The sequence below is a fragment of the Mytilus californianus genome, unplaced genomic scaffold, assembly GCF_021869535.1.
Source record: "Mytilus californianus isolate M0D057914Y unplaced genomic scaffold, xbMytCali1.0.p SCAF_2, whole genome shotgun sequence".
NCBI lineage: Eukaryota > Metazoa > Mollusca > Bivalvia > Mytilida > Mytilidae > Mytilus > Mytilus californianus.
The window spans coordinates 93426160-93450597 of NW_026262668.1; the positions used below are offsets into that span (position 1 = coordinate 93426160).

Here is a 24438-nt window from a genome sequence, read left to right on the forward strand (position 1 = left end):
TTTAATGATATAATAGAAAAAAATTGATATGGGGTATCCATCCAAAGCAAAGAAACAGCGCTTTTATTGCTGTCTTAGAATCAACTTGGTTACGGATCCCAGACACGTCACACGTTACATAACTATGTATTTTTATGTGGTTTCTTAGTTCGTACAAATTAAACACTCAAATAGGAGGAAAACATGTTTATGCGATATGAATATGAACCCTGTTATGTACTTGACAGACACGCTGAGCCGTTTTTTTTTAACGCAATAGAGAAAACAGTCCACAGGAAGACCTGTCATTCTACCCAGGTACATTAAACTGACTCTGAGCCTACTAGTCTTTTGTCTATCTCCTTTGTGTCTAGCGGGGAAGAAGCAATTAAAAATTTTAATTTGTTTTTGGTTTAATCCGACTGGGTATAGAGCCCAAGACCTCTAGCACTCAAGGAGAGCACTCTAACATAACACCACCGAGGCTATTCAATACGTATTGAAATATTGAACGTTTTACCTCAGTATTCTCTCCTTAAGTATGAAACCCTCGTGTCTTCAATCTTTTAACCTTTTTTAAATTGTGTTTTTTTTCAAATAAATATAGACAAAATTCTATTTTCTAGCTAGGAGAGTTAAAACAAGCTGTTTTTTTTATCAGATGGCAGAATTTTGGGCGACTGTTTGACCTTTGAATAAACAATAAGTTTCATGACGGTCCAATGATTATGTCAAAAACTTTCTTAGCACTACAAAAAGATTAGTATTTGATGTAAGGTGATTAATAGATGCATAAGATAAAAATATTTTGATTATCGCTATTTTTTATGATTTTCACTGATCTTTCTGGAAAAAAGCGCTTTTTATCACAAAATAGACCATTAAATTTTAAAGTGCGTTCTGAAAGTCTTCCATGTTTTTATACATTGTGTTATTATTCAGAAGACATTATATGCAAAAAATACTGAAATATTGAAAATTTAGTTAGGTCCTCGACCTTTGATCTTGATTTAACAGAATTGCACCTACGAATATTTGACCACAGGGCAAAAAAGATATAACAGATGGTATGCTTTCGAATAGTATATGATTTATTCGTATGTAAGCTGTGTGCATTAAAATAAACTTTTATGGATAATGTCACTCGCCTATATATTTCCACTAATAAAAACAACAGAAACATTCATATCTGTTATTATTTTTGAAACACCAGCCTCCACCACAATCCTTATGTGTAAATCTTTTTAAAGTAAATATTTTGTTTTGTTTTTATCGATATCATTCTATTAAGATGTGTTGTAAAAAAACATTTATACTATCACATATTTAGTTTTGACATAAATCCAGACATACAACTGCTTCCTTTCTTTTTTTATTAGCTGATATTGCAAGCTATTCAAACCTTCAAACTTCCATGTTCGTCCAACTTTTCGATACACTTTAAACCTGAAGTTAAAAACGTGTCATGAAGGCAGTCATTTATATAATAAGATAATCAATTTGCCGGATACCACCGAGAATCTTGATTTATCTTAAAATCGTTCTTTTCATCATTTGTTTTTGTATAGAAAAATCATTTCTTGTGTTTATAATGTTGATTATTGAATAGATGATCAAGAACTTAATGACATTGCTACAAATGTTAAGTTCCATTACTGCTTTGATATAAAAATCATATGTTTTGGGACATGGCACAAGGTCATAATTTTGTTTGTTACATTTATTTCATTCAGAATAATTTATTCTACTTATCAATCAACATGGATCTTATAACTTTCTTCCAGGAACTGTTTATAGAAGTATGTTGCTCTAAGTACCGATCATTTCATTTATTTTCTTTCGTTGCATTGTTTTTTTCTATTTCAGCATAGAGAGAGGTGCAAATCACAATCATGTTCAATCGCTTATTACTTTACTTTCCTGTCCAAAGTTGGGATCATATGATGAGATGTTTGTCGTTGTATATTTGTGTTTTGTTTTTCTTGTGTCATCTAATTTGATTTGAATTTATATCACAAACTAAATACCTCTGCTTTGCTGGTTCTGCCTTTATATGTTCAACATCACCACAGTGAGAAAACTTTTCTAACGGTCTGCTGATATGAAATCCGGCATTGTTCAATCTGAATATAAAAGTATAAAAATGACAGATTACTCTTTTACTATAGTACGACTATCACAAACAAAAAAAATCACTGGCATTTCTCTGCGTCAACAGTTTAAATCTGAAATGTGTATTAATGAGGAAAGGGGGCATAATACACAGAATAAAGAAATCCGGCTTAGGCAAAATATTAGGGAAATATAGACTTTTTATAGAATAAGCGATCAGTACGAATGTTTGTTTAAAAAAAAATAAGTATGTGTTTATTTTTAACGATATCTGACTTAGACATAGTTTTTATTAATTATATATATATATATATATGTATAAGAAGATTCGTAGTATCTCAGAAAACATTTCACTAGCATTGCTCTACGTTTATAGTTTTAAAGTGAAATGTGTATAAATATACGAGGCATATTTAACAGAGTAAAACATAAAGAAATCCAGGTAAAGGCAAAATATTTGGGGAAATATCGACTTAATACAGAATAAGCGATCAGTACGGTTGTTTGTATCATGAAAAACATATTAACTATGTGTTTTGTTTAGCGATATCTGACATAGACATTTTTTTTATTAATATATATAAAAATAAAAGAAGATTCGCAGTATAAATCACTGAGACAGCAACACAACCAAACACGTTTTCAAATAAGACAACTCAATATCCCCTAAAAAAATAACAGTCATCAACGTGGTGAAAAGGAAATTTTTTGTCTCCTAAATTTTGTTTTTATTTGCACCATAGTAAACTTTGAAAGTTGACTAACGCTTAATTGTTTTTCGAAATAACTATATCATTTCATTTACAAATCATTCTCGTGTACTTTTCTGTACCTTCTTTTGAAATCGTCATCCTCTGCTCCCCATCCAAAGAAAGCATTAGAAAAACCATTACACATCTTATACTGTTTTGTTGATACCGAAGAGATACCACCAAAAAATCCGGGATAAATCATGCTAAAGAATATAAGAAAGAGATATTTGTCAACAATGTTCTATGTAGTATATTAAGTTAATGACTATCAATTAACAAAAATATCCACTGCCCAAACACTGTCTCACCGACAAGAGTTCTATTTGTAAAATCAATTGAGAGAGGAAGACCCTGTGTAGTTTATGTATTTTAGTAGCATGTATCTTTAAGTTAGCTGAACTTTCTTGTATTTTGAACATAAAATTTATTTCACACATTAAGCACTGATATTATTAATTCATTGTATTAACGAGTGATGCTTCTAATCTTTTATCCTTTATTTTAGGCAATCTCTTTTCCGTTCCTTCATAAATGTATTTAAATCAGCATTAAAACAGAGGCGAAAGATACCAAAGGGATATTTAAACTCATCAGTCGAAAACAAACTGACAATGCCATGAAAAAAAACGAAAAACGACGAAAAGACGAACAACAGTACACATAAAGACATAGAAAACTAAAAACTGAGCAACACGATCCCCATCAAAAACCGTAACATGTTCTGAGTCCTGTCTTTTCCAAACCACTCTGTTAGTAAAATTAATATAATAACCTATAATTTTTTCTCTCCATTTTACCAGCTAAATGGTAAGCTACTTTATCATTACAGAAATACAAATTTCTGTCGTCTTCTGGCAGCAGATCGACGTCATGGATTACAATGCAATCATACGAATACATATCATCCTGCATTGCATGCTCATATCCAATATTTGATAACATTCCTCTGTTAAACGGGTAGTCATCTGCCTAAAATCATACAGGAATGAATAGTGGATGAATTTTATTATCATGCAAAAAGTAAAATAACAAAAATACCGAACTCCGAGGAAAATTCAAAACGGAAAGTCCGTAATCAAATGGCAAAATCATCCTGCATTGCATGCTCATATACAATATTTGATAACATTCCTCTGTTAAACGGGTAGTCATCTGCCTAAAATCATACAGGAATGAATAGTGGATGAATTTTATTATCATGCAAAAAGTAAAATAACAAAAATACCGAACTCCGAGGAAAATTCAAAACGGAAAGTCCGTAATCAAATGGCAAAATCAAAAGCTCAAACACATCAAACGAATGGATAACATCTGTAATATTCCTGACTTCGTACAGACATTTTCTTATGTAGAAAATGGTGGATTAAACCTGGTATACCTAAACCTGGTAAAATGATATTTTTATGATAATACTTGTATGTCTTAAATTCATTTTGATAGTTCAGCAATAACACAAACAAATAAATCTGACATATCACTTAATCTAAATTTAAAAACTCTTGCTTATGTTATGTCTGTACGTTTGACTACGATTGCATGAATGTATAATCATCTGCTCGTGAAAAAGCCAAGATCAGATAACAATTGAAGTTCATTAACCTAAAACAAGAAATAAAGTTACAGAAATCTATAATAAGATATAAACTTGAAAGACTTTTAACAATGCATATGCCTTAGTACCAGCTTGAAACGACAACAAAATGTGTTTGTTTGACGTTAGTGTAAATATTAGATCGACTTCTTGCGAGAAGAAATCCAAAATTCTGAAACTATTGTTTTGATTTGGGACTTTCCTTTTTGAATATTCCTCGGAGATCAGTATTTTTGTGATTTTACTTTTTGAACAATTTTTCGGAAAATGAGGTAATAGAAAACCACTAAATTGAACTTCAATGTCTTGGTTACCTAAATTACACAAAACTCCTTATAAATCCCGCTTTCTATCAGCTTCTGGCAAGTAACCTACTATTAAATGGTCTGTCCTACTCACTAGTAAACTTATTACCATTACCAATCCTACAATAAAATCTATTAAAACAAGCGTCAATTGTTTTTGAATGTAAAAGAATTCTGGTGATGTCTTAGAAATACTGAGTTCTATTGATCAAGTAGCTAATTCAATGGGCTTGTGATTATTCGAATCAAGAATGTTTTCTTTAGTTATTTAAGGTATATTAATCGTCGTTCCTGGACATGCATAGACAGATAAAGACTATGAATTTCCTGTTTGACAATATGTTTGTTCGCTATGGGAAGAATGTATATAGTATAAATTATCGGATTTCCAATGGGCACTCACTATGCCAATCTCATTGCAGTTCCTTTTCTACACTGTTATCAATTTTCCTTCATGTAAAACTTTAGAAAGCGAAAAGATGTATGTAAAACCGGCCAAACACATCACAACTTATTAATGTAACAAGTCAGGCATCTGAAATATGTGTGTACGTATGTATTTTCAGAATAGAGACAACTCGGATGTTAGTGGTCGATATGACGTGTTGTACTGTGTAGGTTTTTTGCGAATGCTGTTATAACTTTTTTATGTATGATGTAATTTCCCCATAAGGTTATGTACATATCTAAAGTAAGGAAACATTGTCTGTTGATTTGTTATTGTAGTTAAGTGAGATTTGAAATGATAATTTACCAGCATTATTTCACAATTTACCATATGGAGTATATCTCCCATTTGAAACGATATTCCAGAGTTTGAATTTCCTATCATGATTTCCTTGATAGACGCTTGCTGCTCACAAGGAAGCTATTTAACTAATAGTTCCAAGTGGTGAAATTGGAATCATCACTTCAAATATTTTACGGACGCCATCACTAGTTGCTTGACCGTTATGGAATGACCACAGATATGTTTCAATTTTCGTAAACACAATTCCGTCCTCTTTTCTTCGAATGTGACCTACCGAATTAGACGTTTAATCGCATTTGAACTTACATGAGCAAAATGACGGGTATCACATGTGGAGCAAGTTCTGTCATCCTTCCGGAGAAGCTGAGATCACCCCAGTTTTCAGTGGGGTCTTGCTGCTCAGTCTTTAGTCTTCTATGTTGTGTTTTGTATACTGCTGTTTGTCTTTTGGTCGTTTTTCGTTTTTTGCCATGGCGTTGTCAGTTTGTTTTCGACTAATGAGTTTTGTTATCTTTTCTTCTCTATTTTACCAACAGTATTTCACAACTTACATTCATATAGATAGCATACCTGATGGCTTGATTAGGACTAGGTGTTAACTCATATGATTCTTTTGAGTATGAACGTATTATTCCAAAGCTGATTACCCACATTTCAGTAAGTGCTTTCGTCTCATTTATCCCAGTGAACCTGAGATTAAGGATACTACTTAAACTAGAAATGTCTGCATCATATTCCTATCTTTTTCTCGATATCGACACATATGGACGAATTCAAACTAAAATCTATGACAAACGTGATGATTTCAATTTTCCAATTGTCACCTTCTTCCCAATCGTATGGCGTTTTCATTTCCCAATTACGCACGTGCATGTTCAGACTACAAGGACTTCATCATCAGGGGTGTGCGTCTAGACAATAACTGCTCAAACAGAGTTGAAAGAAAAAACGACTAAATTTACCGATTGTGTCCTATTCCCAATTGTTACACTTTGACTGAGAGTGGACTTGCATGGCGGAAGATGCATGCATAGCTGGGGACACTCAGCCTGTCGATGCACCCGCTCACTCCTTTTCGAGTTCATGAGATTTGCTCAGTTTTTGTTTAATCTTCTGTGTGGATTAATGAGACATGGACATCGGTAGTCTACTATTATCTAGTCCATATCTTATACTTTTTAAGTTGACAATATAATTTACCTGCTCTACAAGATATATTCCAAATTCTTGTTTTTGGCGATATATTCGTGGCAGAACATTGTTAAAGAAGATTTTAAGTTGCTGTTCTCTATTTCTGTATGGAACAATAATTGCTACTTTTTGATACGGTCGACAACTTGGTATATGATGACCTTTTCTCATAAAGAAAAAAGTACGTGCTAGATCCTCATATGGGATAACAGCTTTGTTTAAAACCTCTCTTCCGTCTGTAAATATAAAATCAAAATCTATTGATATCAATAAATACCGAGACATATTATAAACATTTAATCAAATTTACAAGATATTTAAGAAAAAGAGTACAACTCGTAGAAATGAAAATAGATGTATATAAGAGTCTGCAGAAAACAATAAACCATCAAAAGTATCGGATTGTCTAGTATTGACGATACTACACGAACAGATATGTTTGTTATAACAGTCTTTAAGGGGTACTAGCTGTCAAATTCATGTTCACATATTTGATTCAAATTCTCATATTTCATTTATAACAATGTAAAACATTTATCCATATTATAAAAAGTCTAAAATAAACAATTTACAGGGCATGAGCTTGAGAATATGTAACATCGTTTCGTGTATATTTAAGTCTAGACGCCATCTAATTAACTATCGAGTTGACCTCCGGAGACCTCCGATGGTTATATAAGCGATATAAACATAAATATAGATATAAATAGAAACGAACTCGTGCATTTGGATTTTTCTAGGTCTGTTAAATACCATATTATATATCAAAAATATATGTTAACCATCGTTTTTACCTGTATAAGAATGATATATTGTGGATCGAATCAGTCAATCAAATGATTTACCTTTGTTTCACTTTCAATGTTGACATTCTTTTCCTTTAAATAACTCATCACGCACAATGCATGCGTTATCTATCTCTAGCTAAGGGGTTAAATTGAAGTTCACATGAATACGGATTCAATGAGGTCGAATTATTCACTTGCAAGTGAATAATTCATCATCAATGTTTCTAAGCTTATTTTGGCAAATTTGAACCATACTGGCCGCTAAAAGCGACATTTAATCGTATCGACAAATTCTTGGCACAACTAATTGCTTTTGTCAATATACTTTTTTTTCAAAATGCTGAAAATCTTCAGTGCTCATATACACAAGAAATTTAGAATTTTAATCCGTAGTCTTGAAAGTATAACAACAAATTAAACTTCATCTTGAACGCGGTAGTGCATACTTATACATCTCAAACTGCAAAATGTAATATTATTTGCAAGAAAAAATGTTGATAGGAGCACTTAGAAATTTCAGATTGCTTTATAACTTTATTATATATATCTCAAACTACATTCCTGACCAATCTGGTTAGTCCCTTATTTCTAGAATCTTCAAGATTTTGACAGTGAAAACATCTCTTGACAATAAATAGAACAACTCTTTCCGGAAAATTTTGAAATTCGTATATCTCAAAAACAAGCTCAAGGAAATTTATGTTTTGGCGTTTATATGACTTCTTTGCCAAGTGTTTTTCAATTCACGTTGAAACTCACCTTACACGCAAGAATTTGAAATCCATTGGAGAAAAATAATAGGATGTGTAGGCGTTACACATTTATCATTGGAAAAGGTCCAATACGCACTCTTCCCACAGTTGTTGTTTTACATTACTAAGTACAGTGAAGATCACTTCTAACCTCTCATCAAATCTGTCCGGAGAACTGTTGTTCTAGGACAGTAGGTAGAACTGTCATCCTGACACCTTTTAGACAGTTCTAGCTAGAACAGTTCTAACCTAAAACTGATTTGGTCAGTTCTACCTAGAACTGATTTAGACAGTTCTACCTAGAACTGATTTAGACAGTTCTACCTAGAACTGTTCCTGACAGTTCTACCCTAGAACAGTTTTAGACAGTTCTACCTAGAACTGACCAAGTCTTTGGTTAGTTCTACGACTAGAACAGTTCTACGGCTAGAACAGTTCTACGACTAGAACAGTTCTACGATTAGAACTGATTTGGTCAGTTCTACGGCTAGAATTGATTTAGTCACAGTTTTAAGAACTCTTTGTCTTAAATACAAATAAGTTAAAAGAATATAATATATATTGAAAAATTCTCGTCACAGCACTGTTTTAACATTTCTCGTTACGGAAAATGTCCATAACCGTTTCCTTGGTCGCTTTTATAGCGGAAATTTTGTTACGATGGATGTCGATGGAGGAGAGTGGCAAAACAAATAATTTTATGAAATATTTGTACTTACAGGTAAAGAAAATACCGAACTTCATTATTTAGAGTTTATAATGAACGACTGGCGATGTTCTGACGGGAAAGGGGTGACACGTTTTTTTGTGGATGGAACATTCTTTTTGACAATAAGCTTGTTACCGTTTTGATCGAGGTCACAGTTTGTTTACATTCTTCATAATTATTTTATTTTTTAATCCTTTCTTGTGTAGAGTTAGTTATTTTATCAGGTCTGAGATTACTATAACAATGATATACTATGTGTTATAGTAATGTTAAATTAGCTGATCACAGTTCACAGGAAATACAACAAAAGTGTTCACGAAAAACAATAGTTTAACACCACCTTCATCACTGTTTACGAAAAACGACGATTTAAATATCTCATCACGGAAAACGTTGATAAAATTTAAAGACTTATATCACAACTCCCTCTGTGTCGAATAAAATACTGGAAATCTTCACATACAATTTTCCACTTTGGCGAAGATTAAATATTCGCTGTCTCAAATACATTGAAATTCTGTTAACTTTGACAGGAGGCATTTTGCGTGTGGCTTTATCAACGATAATTATAGTACTGAATGGTGACCAGTGAGATGCCCTAACTGCAGTGACGTCATTTAGAACTGTTCTACAATCCTGACAGGTTTGGTCAGTTCTACGGCTAGAACAGTTTTAGACAGTTCTGCTGACAGTTCTATGGTTAGAACTGATTTATTCAGTTCTGCTGACAGTTCTACGGTTAGAACTGATTTGGACAGTTCTACCTAGAACAAGTTTAGACAGTTCTACCCTAGAACTGATCCTGACAGTTCTACCTAGAACTGATTTGGTCAGTTCTACCTAGAACTGATTCTGACAGTTCTACTTAGAACAGTTCTAGGGTAGAACTGTTATAGGTAGAACTGTTCTAGGACAGTTTAGAACAGTTCTATGACAGATTATTCTGACAGTTCTAATGAGAGGTTAGAAGTGATCTCCACTGTACTTATTATGTTTGTTTGTTTGTTGTTTCGCTTATGCGCTTAGAACTTTGCACTTTCAAAACCCTTAACTTTGGACTGTAAAGAATTATCAGACTGCTTTTTTAAAGTAGAAAGCAACACAAAACTAGCTTGAATGCAACCTTTTAGCATTATTTAATTGGTTTTACCACATAAGGACTTACACAAACCAATGGGAGGCCATTTACAAGAATTTTCTTTTTCTTGTATCGATATTTGGTCTTTCAGTAGTTCTTTCAAATCCAAATCTTCATGTTCAGGATTCTGATATGTTGATTGAATTACAAAACGTCCAGGAACTTGAACCGTTTTATCTTTTCGATTAAATTCCAATACATTTTTATAGAAATGAACATTTATTATATAAACTGTAACAACACACATTGAAAATCCACTGAGCAGAAAACAAAAGGCTTGTTTGAACCTTGAACTCATGATTCTACAAAGAAAACGAAAGAAATTTGTTAGGTGGTGACAAATAATTTTTTCTTTACTTTAATTACTAAAATCACGAATTCGACTAGATTACCTTATAAAGGATATCTCATTCGAATCGTATTAGTTGTCGTCGTGCTTTCTCGTTGTCGGTAAATTATTCATAATCTTGAATTCACTTCTTTTTCTTGAGTGAGGAAAAATACGTACATCGAAGGAAAAAAACTTATTTGACTTTAAAAAAAATTCTCTTGATTGTTATTGATATTTATACGGCAAAGGCCAGCCTCGACCGAACCAAAAATGTCTCCTGTCAATGCAAAAACGACATTATAATAAAAGGACCTCACATTGTAATTTTTGGATGGATAGGCTATTCATGCAAGCACAATACAAAATGTACATTGTCTAATGTTGATCACTAATATGTATAAGCAAATAACTACCTGATGAATTGAATGCCGATAAGAGTATAATATATATGTAGTAGAGAATTGATAAGAAGTAGTGGATTCGTAAACGATAATCAACGAGCGACTTTAGTCGCAAGTTGATTATCGTTTCCGAATCCACTACTTCTTATCAATTATCTAGCTTAACCCATTTCTAGTAAAACAACTGTCTGTTTTATGTTTTGACAATGAATCAACGGAATTTCATAAAAATATTTTCGTATTTTGTCTTTTTTATTCTATAATAGCTAGAAATGATTATATCCACACGGTTCACGTCTATATTTAAGTTAACATAAGTTTAATATAACTTAAATGGGTTGTTAGCTCCCCTTTTTATTACCAGATTTCATACTTGTATATTTATATTTCATTTAATGTTTTGTTATTACAAAGTATTTAAAATAATATATATTTTGGTGTTTATGATTTATTCAAAAAGACATATATAAATATACAGAATATATTTATCTTTTTTTTGAATAGTTAAAATATTCTACTTACCAAAATTTAAAAAACTTTGAAATTTACCAATATAGTATTTAGCAATCTGTGATTGTTTACAATTGATTAAGGATTGCCTACAATTTAACCGTACTAAGTCAAATACATATATTTAGCGTAGTTGCCACAATACTACAATTTCATGATGCTCCAGTTAATGATGCTTTCCGAAATAAATAAAATAATTGCTTAAGGTCTTTTTTGAACAATTATACATGAATTTTGTTTAAACTGTTTCCCTTTCATTAAGTTTAAATTATTTTAACGTTATTACATTTGGCATCTATCGTAAACCAGTCAATAAACTAGTATTATCTGTGGTACGCATTCCGAATCTCGAGCAGAATTGCTCTTGCTACAGATGTACAATGTGTAATTATGTCAATTTTTCATTCATGTCCAGTGTACAAAGTAGTACCGATATTGTCGACATCACAAAGTAGACAATGTCGTCACGATATAGACGATGTCGTAACGATGTTGTCAACATCGCGATGTCGGCAATGTTAACGATATAGACAGAAAAGGGGGACGATGTAGACGATGTCGTCACGATGGTGTCAACATCGCGATATTGTTGATGTCAACGATGCAAACAGGAAGAAAAACGACGAAGACGATGTCATCACGATTTGTCAACATCACGATGTCGGCGATGTCAACGATGTAGTCAATGAAGTCACGATGATGTCAACATAGCTTATATATCACACTTTATTCAGATTAGAGTCCGTTCAATGTTGACGTGATGTATATTTGGACCATTTATAATCAAACAAAGAAAAACTTTTGATAGTACGATATCATTATAAGACTCAAACCATAAGTAAGCATTTGCTATGCTGAAAAGGAAATTCCTTGTACGTTAAAAGTGACAAGCTTAGTGTAATGGGCATATGGATGTTTATTTTATCAAGGAATTGTACTGATATATACAATTCCTTGATTCCCTAGTGTTTAGAACTAGTTTGTAATAGCCACAATCGTATGAAGACCCATCGGTTCATTATAACGATGTTGAAAATCGACCAATGTTCAAACCTGACATCGTGAATAAACTCTTTTTTAAGATATTTCCATACTGCTATATAACTATACTCAAGAACGTTCAAATGTAGAACATAATCTTCCTTAAAAAATAACGCCCAAAAATAAAACAATTTAAATGAATTTGAAAAGAACATGAACAAATCCAGACATAGTATTTATATTTTATAAGATAACAAAAGCGAATTATCTGAGACAGAAATACAGTTTATTGACAAAAAGTAAAATCACAAAAATATATGTAAAGACATTTATCACATATGTGTTACGAATACGTTAGGGGTTTGCATATGTAATAACCTCAAAATTGCCCGGGGCAAAAAAGATGTTATTGGTTATTGTGCCCTGATTCCAAATGACGTGACGTCATTGAGTCCTTAACGACAATGGCGAACAATGACATACTTTGTAGAGCAAATGAAAAACGCTAACACAAGGAAAAAAACTGAAAGTGACATTAAAATTCTAAAGGAGAGGTTAAAAAGTGCCGGAGAATTACGTAATTGTGTATTGCCATATTCCAAAATAATTGAAAATGTGACAATAAATTTCTATGGAGTAAATGATGAAAACTAAATTTGAAAATGTGATAAAACTTTTGTGATAAAATTTTTTAGATTTTACCTGTTATATTTCATTAAATTGTTATAATTGAACTTTTTTCTTTTTTCTGCAGAACTTTAACATGTTATTAATAGATTATAACATGTCTTTTCCATATTGGCCCTGGTATCATCCCTCGACCCATATCGGCTCTCGGCTAAAGCCTCGAGGCAGATATGGGAGTCTCGGGATCATACCAAGGCCAATATGGAAAAGGGCATGTTATTATCTATACGTATTGACAGTTGTGCGCTTTAAGAGTGTTATTTAAATATTGTTTTATGTCAGCACTCGTGGTATAGTGGTATCAAGCATAGACTTAAGACTCTACTGATTATGAAGAAAATACGCCCTAGTTCGAATCCTTTATATGCCACTCGTTTTTGAGAGGATAGAAAATCGTAAGTTAAAAGTTTAAAGTTATAAAATAAGTTATCGTAAGTTAACGAAGTGGTCAGTGGATTCTTGAAATATAATCTACTGTAAGAACAATAGACTGACGTCCGAGAAATGGGTAAGAATAGGTGGTATGATTGCTAATTAAACAATAATCCACCAAGAGCCAAAATGAAGTATATTTACGCAACGACAGGTCAACGTACGTCCTTCAAAAAGGAGTCTAACGCATACCGGATGTGAATCCAAAAAGGTCCCAACAGGACAAATTCAACAATTCAAACCAAAACACCAGAAAACAATCGGCATGATTTATGAACAAAACAATATTCGAAAAACAAATTTGATAGATAGCAACCAACACATATAATGTGGTGGGGCTAAAAGTGTTTGCGAGCCACCATCCCCCTCACCTGGGCCATTGGTGTAACAGCACATCATACATTATCTCAGAAGCAAGGGCGGATGCTGGATGTGAACGCAATTGTCCATTTCTTTATAACTAAAGTTACATCTATTTCTATTTCTATTGTACAGTTTCTCCTTTTCCTCGTATCAAACGATTAAGAAATTTCCAATACAGTTCCCTTTCTCCTTTTTTGAAAACCTGGATAAGTAAATGGGAAGATTTATTTTAAGTCGTACAAATCATCATGGCATTAATAGAAAAGCTTATAGTAATTGAATTGTTATCTTTTATCAAACTGTTGAAGATTTCCATCGATCCGTTTTCAACCGCTTACATTGTAAAACATGTTACATTTGCAAAAGCGAAAATTCAATTTATTTAAATATTTAAATATAACAAAGTGAATTCTTGTCTTATGGTCACTGTGTATCATCGCCACCGGAAATTGGATACCAACGAAGCGGAGAAAAAGGAGAAAAAAAGCATGGAAAGAATTCTTTTAATTTAAACCATTTCTATCGTTTTGCTGAGATTACCACTTATGAAACGATTTTCTGATATATAGTGCTTTAACTTTTTATGCCAACAAGTAGCAAACAAAGACCAAATTTTGTGTTATACTCCAAAAGTGTGCACTTTGTACCAGAAAATTTAGAGATTCTAAACAACTTTTTGGATTATGGTAGTGTGACTTCATATTTACTGACATTTGCTTTCAAAAAAATCTTTTCTTAATAATATGAAAATTAACAGCTATTGCAAAACAACAACTTGCTTTCTCTACGGTGTCTCAATATACTGTAATGTAAAAATGATATTAATAACTATATAGGCAGTAACCAGGGTGATATGATGTACATATGAATGCGTTATCAGCTTACAAATATACGAAATAAACTGCATAGAAAAATATATTCTAAAATATATATGCCGTTAATTTCATTCAGATGTCATTATCGCGTAACGGCCATATTACACGTTGTGTTTTGGAAGACAAAAAACTGTTTCTTTACCCTAATTATTCTAAATATATTCATACATCGTTATACTTCTAACAACGGTTGTTTTAATTGTTATAAGGGCGAATTATCAAAAATTCAATAAAACACAGTCCATTCATCTTTTGTAAGTTTTTTTTTAATGTATTGTTTGATTTTAAATTTCTTGAATATATAATTTAGCTAATTCCTTGTTTAGAAGTTTGGGTTTGGGTTACAATAATTCTTATTTTGTGAAGAACCACATTGATTCTATCAGAAAATACAGTGAAGATGATATTATCAAAATGCTGGACTTTTTAATCGACAAATTATTTGTTGAGTTTGGAGGATTGATATTTCAACAGACAGTCGGTATTCCAATGGGTATTAATTATGCACCCCTTCTGGTTGACTTGTTTTTGTACTCGTATGAAGAAGAATTCATTCAAAACCTTCTAAAAGACAAAAAGAAAAAGCATCTTGCAAAATTCTTTAATTTTACTTTCAGATATATTGATGATGTCCTATCACTGAATAACCCATATTTAAGTCAGTACTTGCATCTCATATATCCCAGTGAACTTGAAATTAAGGGTACTACTTATACAAGAAGGACTGCTTCATACCTTGATCTTTTCCTCAATATTGACACAGATGGACAACTTCACACTAAATCTATGACAAACGGGATGATTTCAACTTCCCAATAATCAATTTCCCATTTCTCAGCAGTAACATACCCTCTGCTCCGTCGTATGGTGTTTACATATCTCAATTGATACGTAATGCTCGTGCATGTTCACACTATACTGACTTCATATACAGGAGTGTGCTCCTTACGCAGAAACTGCTCCAACAGAGTTATGAGGAGGAAAGATTAAAAATGACACTCCGTAAATTTTATGGACACCATCACGAATTGGTTAATCTATACGATGTGTCTGTGTCTAAACTAACTAATGACATTTTTACCACGTCTTAGATTGTGGTTTAACATCTTTGTCGTCTGATAAGTACCGAACGTGACCTTTTCCCGAATATGACTGTATACCGAGTGTGAATTTGCATTGCTATACGACGTGTCTCGGTATTTGTACATCCAACATTCATGTATTTATTTTTGATGTTCCTGTTATGGTTTCGGTTGGATAATGTGTTATGTCTTATCGTTTGTCGTCCAAATAATAGTAAAATAGCCTTTCAATACCATCATTGTCATGAAAATTGTTTGGACTGGTATTGTAAAAATAATTGTATAAAGTTCGAAATTGCATGTTCGTTACGTAAGTGCGTCACTGTTTGTGATGTCCTGTGGTTGAAGGAAGATGTTCGTTGTTGTTCAGCGGTTTGCATGTTGTGTTGACTATCATATTATTTGTTTGTGCGTTTCTCTGAGATGAGTGTTTTTGTGTGTGTTTGTGCTGTATTTCTGTCATGTAGTATTGTCATTTTAGCGATATTTTTTAACATTGTCATATAAGCGGGAGGTTTGTCTAGCCATAAAACCAGGTTCAACCCTCCATTTTTTCTTAAAATGTCCTGTACCAAGTCAGGAATATGGCAGTTGTTATCAAAGAGTTCTTCTATGTATGTTGGCGTTTGTTTTTGTTGCACTTCAGTGTTCCTGTTGTCTCTTTGTTTTCCTCTTATAGTTGATGTGTTTCCCTCGGTTTTAGTTTGTAACCCGGATTTGTTTTCTCTCAATCGATTTATGACTATTGAACACCGGTATACTACTATTGCCTTTATTTAGAAGAAATGTGAACAAAATACTTTGTTTCAATTGAAAATTAGGGGCAAAATAAATAATACATTGCGTTTCGAAATAAGTTTCTAATCATTGTATACATGTTATTGAAAAATAGCTTGTATTTTAACTTAAGTCGAAAAAACTGTTCGTCACGAGAGAAAAACCATGCCCTCTCAAAAAATAAACGGTCAGAGCTTAAAATGAAATACGGAAAAAAAAATCCGCAAAGGAACCGACGACTTAGAATATTTAGTTCTTTTGTAGGACATTAATCATCCTAACTACTATTATGGCAGTCTATACATGTGTGGTAACCAAAGACAAATAATAGTCACAGGTAAAAGAAAAAAATTGTGACTTTTCATTTTCAAGATAGAAAAATAAAAGACTGTTGTTAATTCTGTTTGGTCTAATTTAAAAGGAGTGGGTGGAGGGGTTGCGGGGGAGTGGGATACATTCACCGGAATTCGAGATGATTTTTTATAACATGTCTCCCCACATTATCTTACGGTTTCAAGGAATTGAAGTTCTATCCTAAGATGGCACTTTTAATAAATGGTCCATAATATCTATAAACTTAATTGGTATTCATTTCCAGATAATGGCAGTATTGTTATAATTTCGCTCTCCTTTCAAAAGGTCAATCAAATAAAAAAAGATGCTACATGCAACAACGTTAATATTGATTTCTTTTACAGGCTCTTTTTTATCATATAATCATGTAAGCAGTAAAGCCTAATGAGTATTCACTTTTCTTCTTCTTTGCGTTGGGAAGGATAAACAGTTTCGTATATACGTAATTTGACAACACTCAACAACTATTTTTCTGATTTTAAAAAAGAGACCGATACTCATGTTTAGGCGCACTGGAATTGGTATATGTGTCTATATGTGTTGACTTGGTGATGAAATCGAAGATTTATCAGGCTTCCTAATATAACAATATATTAACTTTTAACTTGTCGAACTAATGGGGTGTCGGAATATTGGGGACCGTCTCTTGACCTTAAGTACACTGTTAACGTCTATGTCATTTTGGTTTCTGGTTGAGGGTTGTCTCATGGCAATCATACTACATCTTCTTATAATTATGTATAGTATAATTCGTTTCTTTAATATACTGTTCACATGAATTATAATTGATATGGTCATAATTATAAATCAACTGTTTACAAAACTTCGAATCACTAGTGATTTTCTACCCCAGCAATATATAACCTTTGCTGGATTTGACAAAACATTTTGGAAATTTTTGGTCCTCAATGCTCTTCAACTTTGTACTTTATTTGGCCTGTGAACTGTGTAGATTGGAGTGTCACTGGTGAGTCTTTTCAGACAAAACACGTGAACACAACAGGTGTACAAAATTTTAATCCTGGTATTTATGATGAGTTTTTATACTCAGAAAGAGAAGTTCAAATACGACGTCAAAACCATGTCTATAACGTAGATTTTATATTACAATGCGATATTTATTTGTCCGAATATTGGGTGTCGTACATATGGGTTTTGGGCGAATGGGGTGTCGGAATATCGGGGTGACCCCAAATGCGTAATGTCACAGATTTTGGTAAAATTTTGCATAGAAATTTTGCATGCTGAAAGTTAACTGAAAAGCAAAATATTTCTTTTTTTAACTGATAAGCTTGCTTAAATTTTAACAAATGGAAATCTTCTGTAAAATGCCAGAGGCTCAACTATTGTGTAGAACGAACATAAAATCTATCAAATATTTGATTAAAATATCTTTAAAAACTTCTTTCCGTACACCCATATCATAAAAAAATACCTAAGATTTCGAAAAGTTGTCCCAACTCGGCGAAGAAAATCTATTCCTAGGCTAGAAAATTCTTAAAGTGTCGAATAATTTAACATTTGCATGCGTTAAATTTACAGAAAATGAACATATCTTATTCTTACCAGTCTGTTTTGTTTCCAACTTTTATGTCTGCAAGCCGAGTTTCTGGGAGAATGAGCAAAAGGATAAAAATTGTCACTTTCACGTCGATCTTATTGTCTAAGGCAGTGTTCTCATTTTTTTAAACTCGATGAAGTGTTAGTGTCTTCAAAACGCTAGACGAAATTATTTACGGTTTTTTCTACTTGGAAGGCCTGCTACGAATGATTCAGACAACAAAAATAAGCGTGTCATACATCATTTAGTAAATGATTGAATGTGGATTTACGACATAACAAGTTTCAGTTGGATAGGCAAAAGTAAAATAACAAAAATACCGAGCTCCAAAGAAAATTGAAATCGAAAATTCCCATTTCAAATGCGGAATCGGAATATAACGAAAGTTTGCAACCGAGAGTCATTTCTTAATAATGCGAGCTGATAACATTGTTTTATATTAAGGTATATAGGGAATTTTTTGGAGCCAAGTGCCTGCGTGCTATAAGGTAGTATAATGTTTACTCAATCCATATGTGAAACAGAGAGGTAAGTCGGTCCATTAAACTCTTAAAACCGGTGTACAGATGAGAACATTTTTAATGTGGTCTGAACGCGGCCTTAGTCAAAGAGCTATATGCTGACACAAGTTATAAAACATAAACAGCAAGTTAATTTAAAGCCAATTTATTTTTAGATATGTATTTCAGACTACGAAATCACATTATGAATGTGAATGTGAAAAGGTAATGCTTGTTAGTCTCTTTTTTTTCATACCAAGTTTCGCCTGTTTAATAAAATATAATTTATTAAAGTAGAAGAGTTCAGCAAACGTCTAATATTTCTACAATTAAAACTGTAAGTTATTCTGATTTATTGTATATTCTAATACATTAGATTATGGTTAAAATGATACAAAAGAATAAAGAATTTCGCATGACGAAGCTACTGTAACTTATCATATTGAAAACTTACCGTTTGCATGAACACAGACGTTGTACATAAGTGAACTGATGTAAAACTTGCACTTTTTCTTAAATATTTTATAAAATTACAGTTTGCATTATTCAATGATATCTCATACCTGTGCTGTCAGAAATATAATAGCTTCTCGACAAGATAATATATTTTTAATATAACCCCAGATCCTTTCATCTGCCATTGTAGATCCTACGCTTCATTTACCCCTATTGACAATTTATTCATTTTTGACAACAGTTAAGATTTATATTAGATTGTACACATCAACCCATTTTGAGTACACGCATAATATATACACACATTATATATAAACGTTGAACGACAAACACACATCAACCCATTTGAGTACACACATAATATATGAACGCTGAACGACAACCAGTTTTGATTTTCCTGAAATGAATCACTGGTCTTTCTGCTCATTGTGAATATATTGCTCTGACGTGTTGTAAGTTTTACATATTCCGAAGCATTAAGCTTAACAAATGTTTACTCCTCACTAAACTAATTGCAAAAAAGTACTTATTTTGCAACTACTAGTACTCTGAATTGTTCATATTTTAAGATAATTCAATTTCTATTGACAATGCTGTGTGCTCTTCTTTTCGACTTGTTATTATATGAAGTAGATTTCATACGGGATTTCTAATGACAAATGAATAGAAGCTAGGATTTGAATTTCAAACCACTACCTGCTATATTGATTAATGATATCTTTTAACAAACAAAAAAATAAGTTTTTTTAACAGTTTATCACAAATATCCAAATGAATTTGAGATAAAGGATACAACAATGACATTTTGCTTCATATATAATAAATAAAATGACTAACGTACACATAGAAATTAGCGGTGACAATGAGGGTTGCCTAAGAAGTTAACTTTACTCCAGAAGAGATGAATTCAGTTTTTATATACGTTGTTACATTTCAACTGTGTATATGTTGTATACATTTACTAATAATTGCGATATTCCAAAGTTTTTGGTTACCGGGTGTTCTAGTTGAAGGACAGTTGATTTTTAATTTCGAGAATAAGATAACATAAAAATATAAAATCGCACATCGTTTCTAATATTTAAGCAAAAAAAGTACTCACGTCCATTTATCATATTAAACGTTTTAAAAGAGAAGCGAAAGATACCAGAGAGACATTCAAACTCACAGGCCGTACGATGACATATAGTTGTTAATTTCTGTGCCATTTGGTCTATTGTGGAGTTATGTCTCATTAAACATTTGCGGAAACTGTCATACACCTACGATTAGGATTACAATTACACTTTCAGGTAGCATTTAAATCTTGGGTTGTCTCAAAGCGTAAATATGAACCGTCGTTCTAGAACTCCGATGATGTTTTTCTATAGTTGAACAACAGGGATTTTAATTATTGTACATCGTGTTCATGTACGGAGTATGATAGAATGGACAAACATCACTTGATAAGTTTTACATGAAACAAAAAAAAACCGTATTGTCGTTGGCTAGGTTTGGACAATTAGAAATTAACTTCAACAAGACTTAGCGTAAAGAAAGGACGATCAACTAAGGAGCATGTTGACAATATTTATGTTTATGCTAAGACATATAGTTTCCATATTTAATAGTTAAAAATCTCTATTCGTCCGGCCATCCGTCTGCGGATGCGCAAATCTTCAATATCAATAAAAGTGTCATGTGACGCGGAAAGTGTCCCGGATGAGGTGTCGGATAACAAACGCGCGTATGCAATGGACGTTTTGAGAATCGGAGATCGTGATTTACATTTAACGATGCCATAAAGAAAACAAAAGAAAATGTGATTGCTTTAAACAAATTTCTATAGGAGTGATTCCAGAACAATAGCGTATACATGTTAACTGTGAGGAATAAGCCTGAAATCAAAGTGAAATTGATGATTTACCCCCATTTACCTTATGGAGGCAAAACGCATTCAGAAAAATACTATATCAAACTTGCTTGGATGCATTATTTTTAAGTTATACTACAACGGAGATCTATGAAAATGCACTGATATGCCTGGACTGGGAATATGACACCAGGGTTGGGGTATCCCCCCTTTTTTCTGTTGTATCTAATATTCATTTTTTTTTAAATTCTATCGAAAACCCAATCCTACTTTTGGGGACATGTTACACGTGCCTACCCTTTTCTCTAATTTCCTATGAATTAAAAATCGCCGAACAATTTAAATGAAGAATCGTGCATAATCATTTCAGGACCTTACTTTAATCAAACTACACAGAAACAATAAATTCAGGATCTTTTGGAATCATAGATGTCTAATGAAGCCAATAATCATTGGCCCGACTATTTACCTTTTCATTTTTGCCCCCCCCCCCCCCCCACCCCCATCCCCAAATTCCTTTATATATATATATATATATATATAGAATAAAAAATCTGAATCAAATGTATAGTTTATTTTTTTATTTGAATGAGTTCTTTTTCATAAAACGATGTTGGACAATATATTTTAAAACTACTCATGCTTTATCCATCTCCTAAAAAACACGATGTTATATCTTCAGCATTATATTTTGGCCGGACAAATAGCGAAAAACCGTAAAAATGCTATTTGTCCGGCTTGCCGAATGAATAGACATTTAGACATTTTTGACTATTTGTCCGGCTAGCCGGACGAATAGCCACTGCCTATTTTTTTTAAGATAATGGGAGGATATACAGAGGTTTGGTGCTTTTAAAAGAACCATTTATTCTCATGGCATTATACTTGAGGGTCTCAACTCACTAATTATTAAGCTGTAGACCAAATATAATATCATTCCTTTCTATAGAGACCAGGAAAACTTTAAGCAAGGTCTTTCGAACGGATGAACTGACAGAGCCGAGCGGTTACTAAATCTGCTTTCGCCTTCAGAGACGCAGGTAATAATGACTTCTGAGTTGTTTGTTTTTTTGCAATTTTGATAGAGATCTTGGGATTCATTTGAGTATAGACGTTTTTTTCACGGTGTCTATAAGCATTTCTCTCCCATAAACATGGGTGGGTCTGGTCTGATCGAAGCATGAGCAGTAAGTATTGATCCGAGACCGGTACAATTGTACTCTAGAGTGCACTTATGACGGTCACACAAAGTTTATCCGCAAAATTATTTCGTTGATTAAAAGGGATAAAAGGTGCAAAGGTATATCAGCCGAGAAGAAAAACTATTTAAGCAGGTTAGGAAACAGTTTCGGATACAAAATGTAATCGTGAAAACGAAGGACATTGATATTTCAAAAGCATTGCTTAATAATTATATTGTGTTATACTTGCTTGTCGCATATTCCCCGATTTTCAAGTGTACCGTTTGTAGGGTACCCTCTGAACGATTTTTTGCTGATTTTGCTTTACTAAACTAAAGTAAGACACAATTTTGGAACTATAACAAAAAGATTATAAACTTTATACAAGACAACAGATTGTTCGAAACCCCAGGATATGTAGAGGCAGTCTAAAAAATTAAATGGACTTATTACACACACACTATAAGGTAAAGCTTGAACACGCCATCGAAGAATTAAAAAAAAAACCAACAAAGTTATGGGGATTATTTGGTGACATATCCAATACAGCGATTCAAATCTGTTGTGACCATTTGAGCTGCATTTGTGTGTCGTCGAAACGTTTTATTAACATAACAAAAACAATCATTTGGTTTTACTAGGTATCTCTATTGTTGCTTTTTTTTTTTATTTTGAGATGACCCCTTGTTTTTCTTCAACTGTAATCGTAAGTCTAACTGTAATCCTAGGTATAGACGTAGTTTCCGCAAATGTCTATTGGCATTCATACCACATCTTCTTTTATATTCACAAGTCGAAAATAAACTGACAACGCCAAGGCTAAAAACAAACAAACAATAGTACACAAAACACAACATACAAAACTAAAGACTGAGCAACACGAACCCCACCAAAAACTGAGGTTGATCTCAGGTGCTCCGGAAGGATAAGCAGATCCTGATCCACATGTGGCACCCGTCGTGTTGCTAATGTTAGTACAAACCCGGTAATAAGTCTAATTCGTTAGGTCACATTCGGGAAAAGGGGACGGGATTGTATATAGTTACGACATTTGGAACATATCCCCTATCATCTGTGAAACGGATATTCCATATCGGTCAACCAACTCGTGATGGCGTCCGTAAAACTTACGAAGGGATGATTTCAACTTCAGCACTTGGAACTCTTGGTTTAATAGCTTCCTTGTTAGCAGCAACCCTCTATCAATGAAATATTCTTGTCAATAATTACTCATACTGGTTTTGATCCTTTTTATATGTATCACAAGAGATTTTTCATTTAAAGTTATGTAAAATATAAAGAATAATCATAGTATAAGTTTTTTTGCATTTTTCAAGAATTAAATGGACATGTATAAAATTGATAGAACATGTAGAAATTTAGCCAGAGTAGTGTATGATATAAGCAAACATTCTATTCAGAATATTATACTTGTAAATACACTTGAGGGGTGACCATGTTAGGCAAACCCAATCACACATGATACGTTAGATCTTAATTGTATTGAGAGTTTAAATAAGAATAATTCAGCGGTGTTTTGTCAAAGAACGTCTCGTCCTTTTTCTCAGAAATTCATGGAAAAGTATCAAGACCTAATGGATAGATAGAATAGTGTCTACTTCACAAATAATACAAGATGGTTTTGAGTTATAGATTTAAGGTACTAAAGTTGAGTATCTTTTTTATAACAGTTTATCCTTTATTTGTCTTTGTATTGTTTTATTGCTCCTTTTGGTCAACCAGCTATCTTTTTTTTTGGCTTTGGGTGTTCCTGGTGCAGGTGGGTCCAGAGGTGCGATTCGGACGTAGGAGGTTTTTACAGTGTTGATATTTTCCTTTTGTTTACCCTTGTATTTATATTTTACTTAATTTGTACTTTATCGGGGAAGTGTATACTAGTAAGTCATTATCTTTTAATATACTATCAACAACAAAAAAGATTTATTTGGATATTTGTTTGTAATTTTTGTCAGTTGTATTGTATGTCTGTGATGTTTGTTTTACAAAGTTTTAGATACTGGATTTGT

General features: G+C 32.8%; 1 protein-coding gene across 1 annotated transcript; it reads right to left on the reverse strand.

Annotated features, from left to right (window-relative positions):
- Positions 1-1086: 1086 nt before the first annotated feature.
- Positions 1087-6911, reverse strand: LOC127730422 (beta-1,4-galactosyltransferase 5-like). Its single transcript, XM_052238834.1, has 5 exons — positions 6691-6911; positions 3616-3812; positions 2924-3046; positions 2007-2102; positions 1087-1425 (listed from the first exon to the last, which is right to left on the reverse strand). Exons 1-5 carry the CDS (start codon positions 6850-6852, stop codon positions 1290-1292), a joined length of 714 nt encoding a protein of 237 aa, XP_052094794.1. The 5' UTR covers positions 6853-6911; the 3' UTR covers positions 1087-1289.
- Between the last annotated feature and the right edge of the window lie 17527 nt (positions 6912-24438).

Coding starts and splice junctions, on each gene's coding strand:
- LOC127730422 (XM_052238834.1), bottom strand. CDS start 6,852: ATGAGAAAAGGTCATCATATACCAAGTTGTCGACCGTATCAAAAAGTA. Junction 3,047..3,615: donor ATGGAGAGAAAAAATTATAG/GTTATTATATTA, acceptor TATATTCTTTAG/CATGATTTATCCCGGATTTT. Junction 2,103..2,923: donor GATGACGATTTCAAAAGAAG/GTACAGAAAAGT, acceptor TTTTATATTCAG/ATTGAACAATGCCGGATTTC.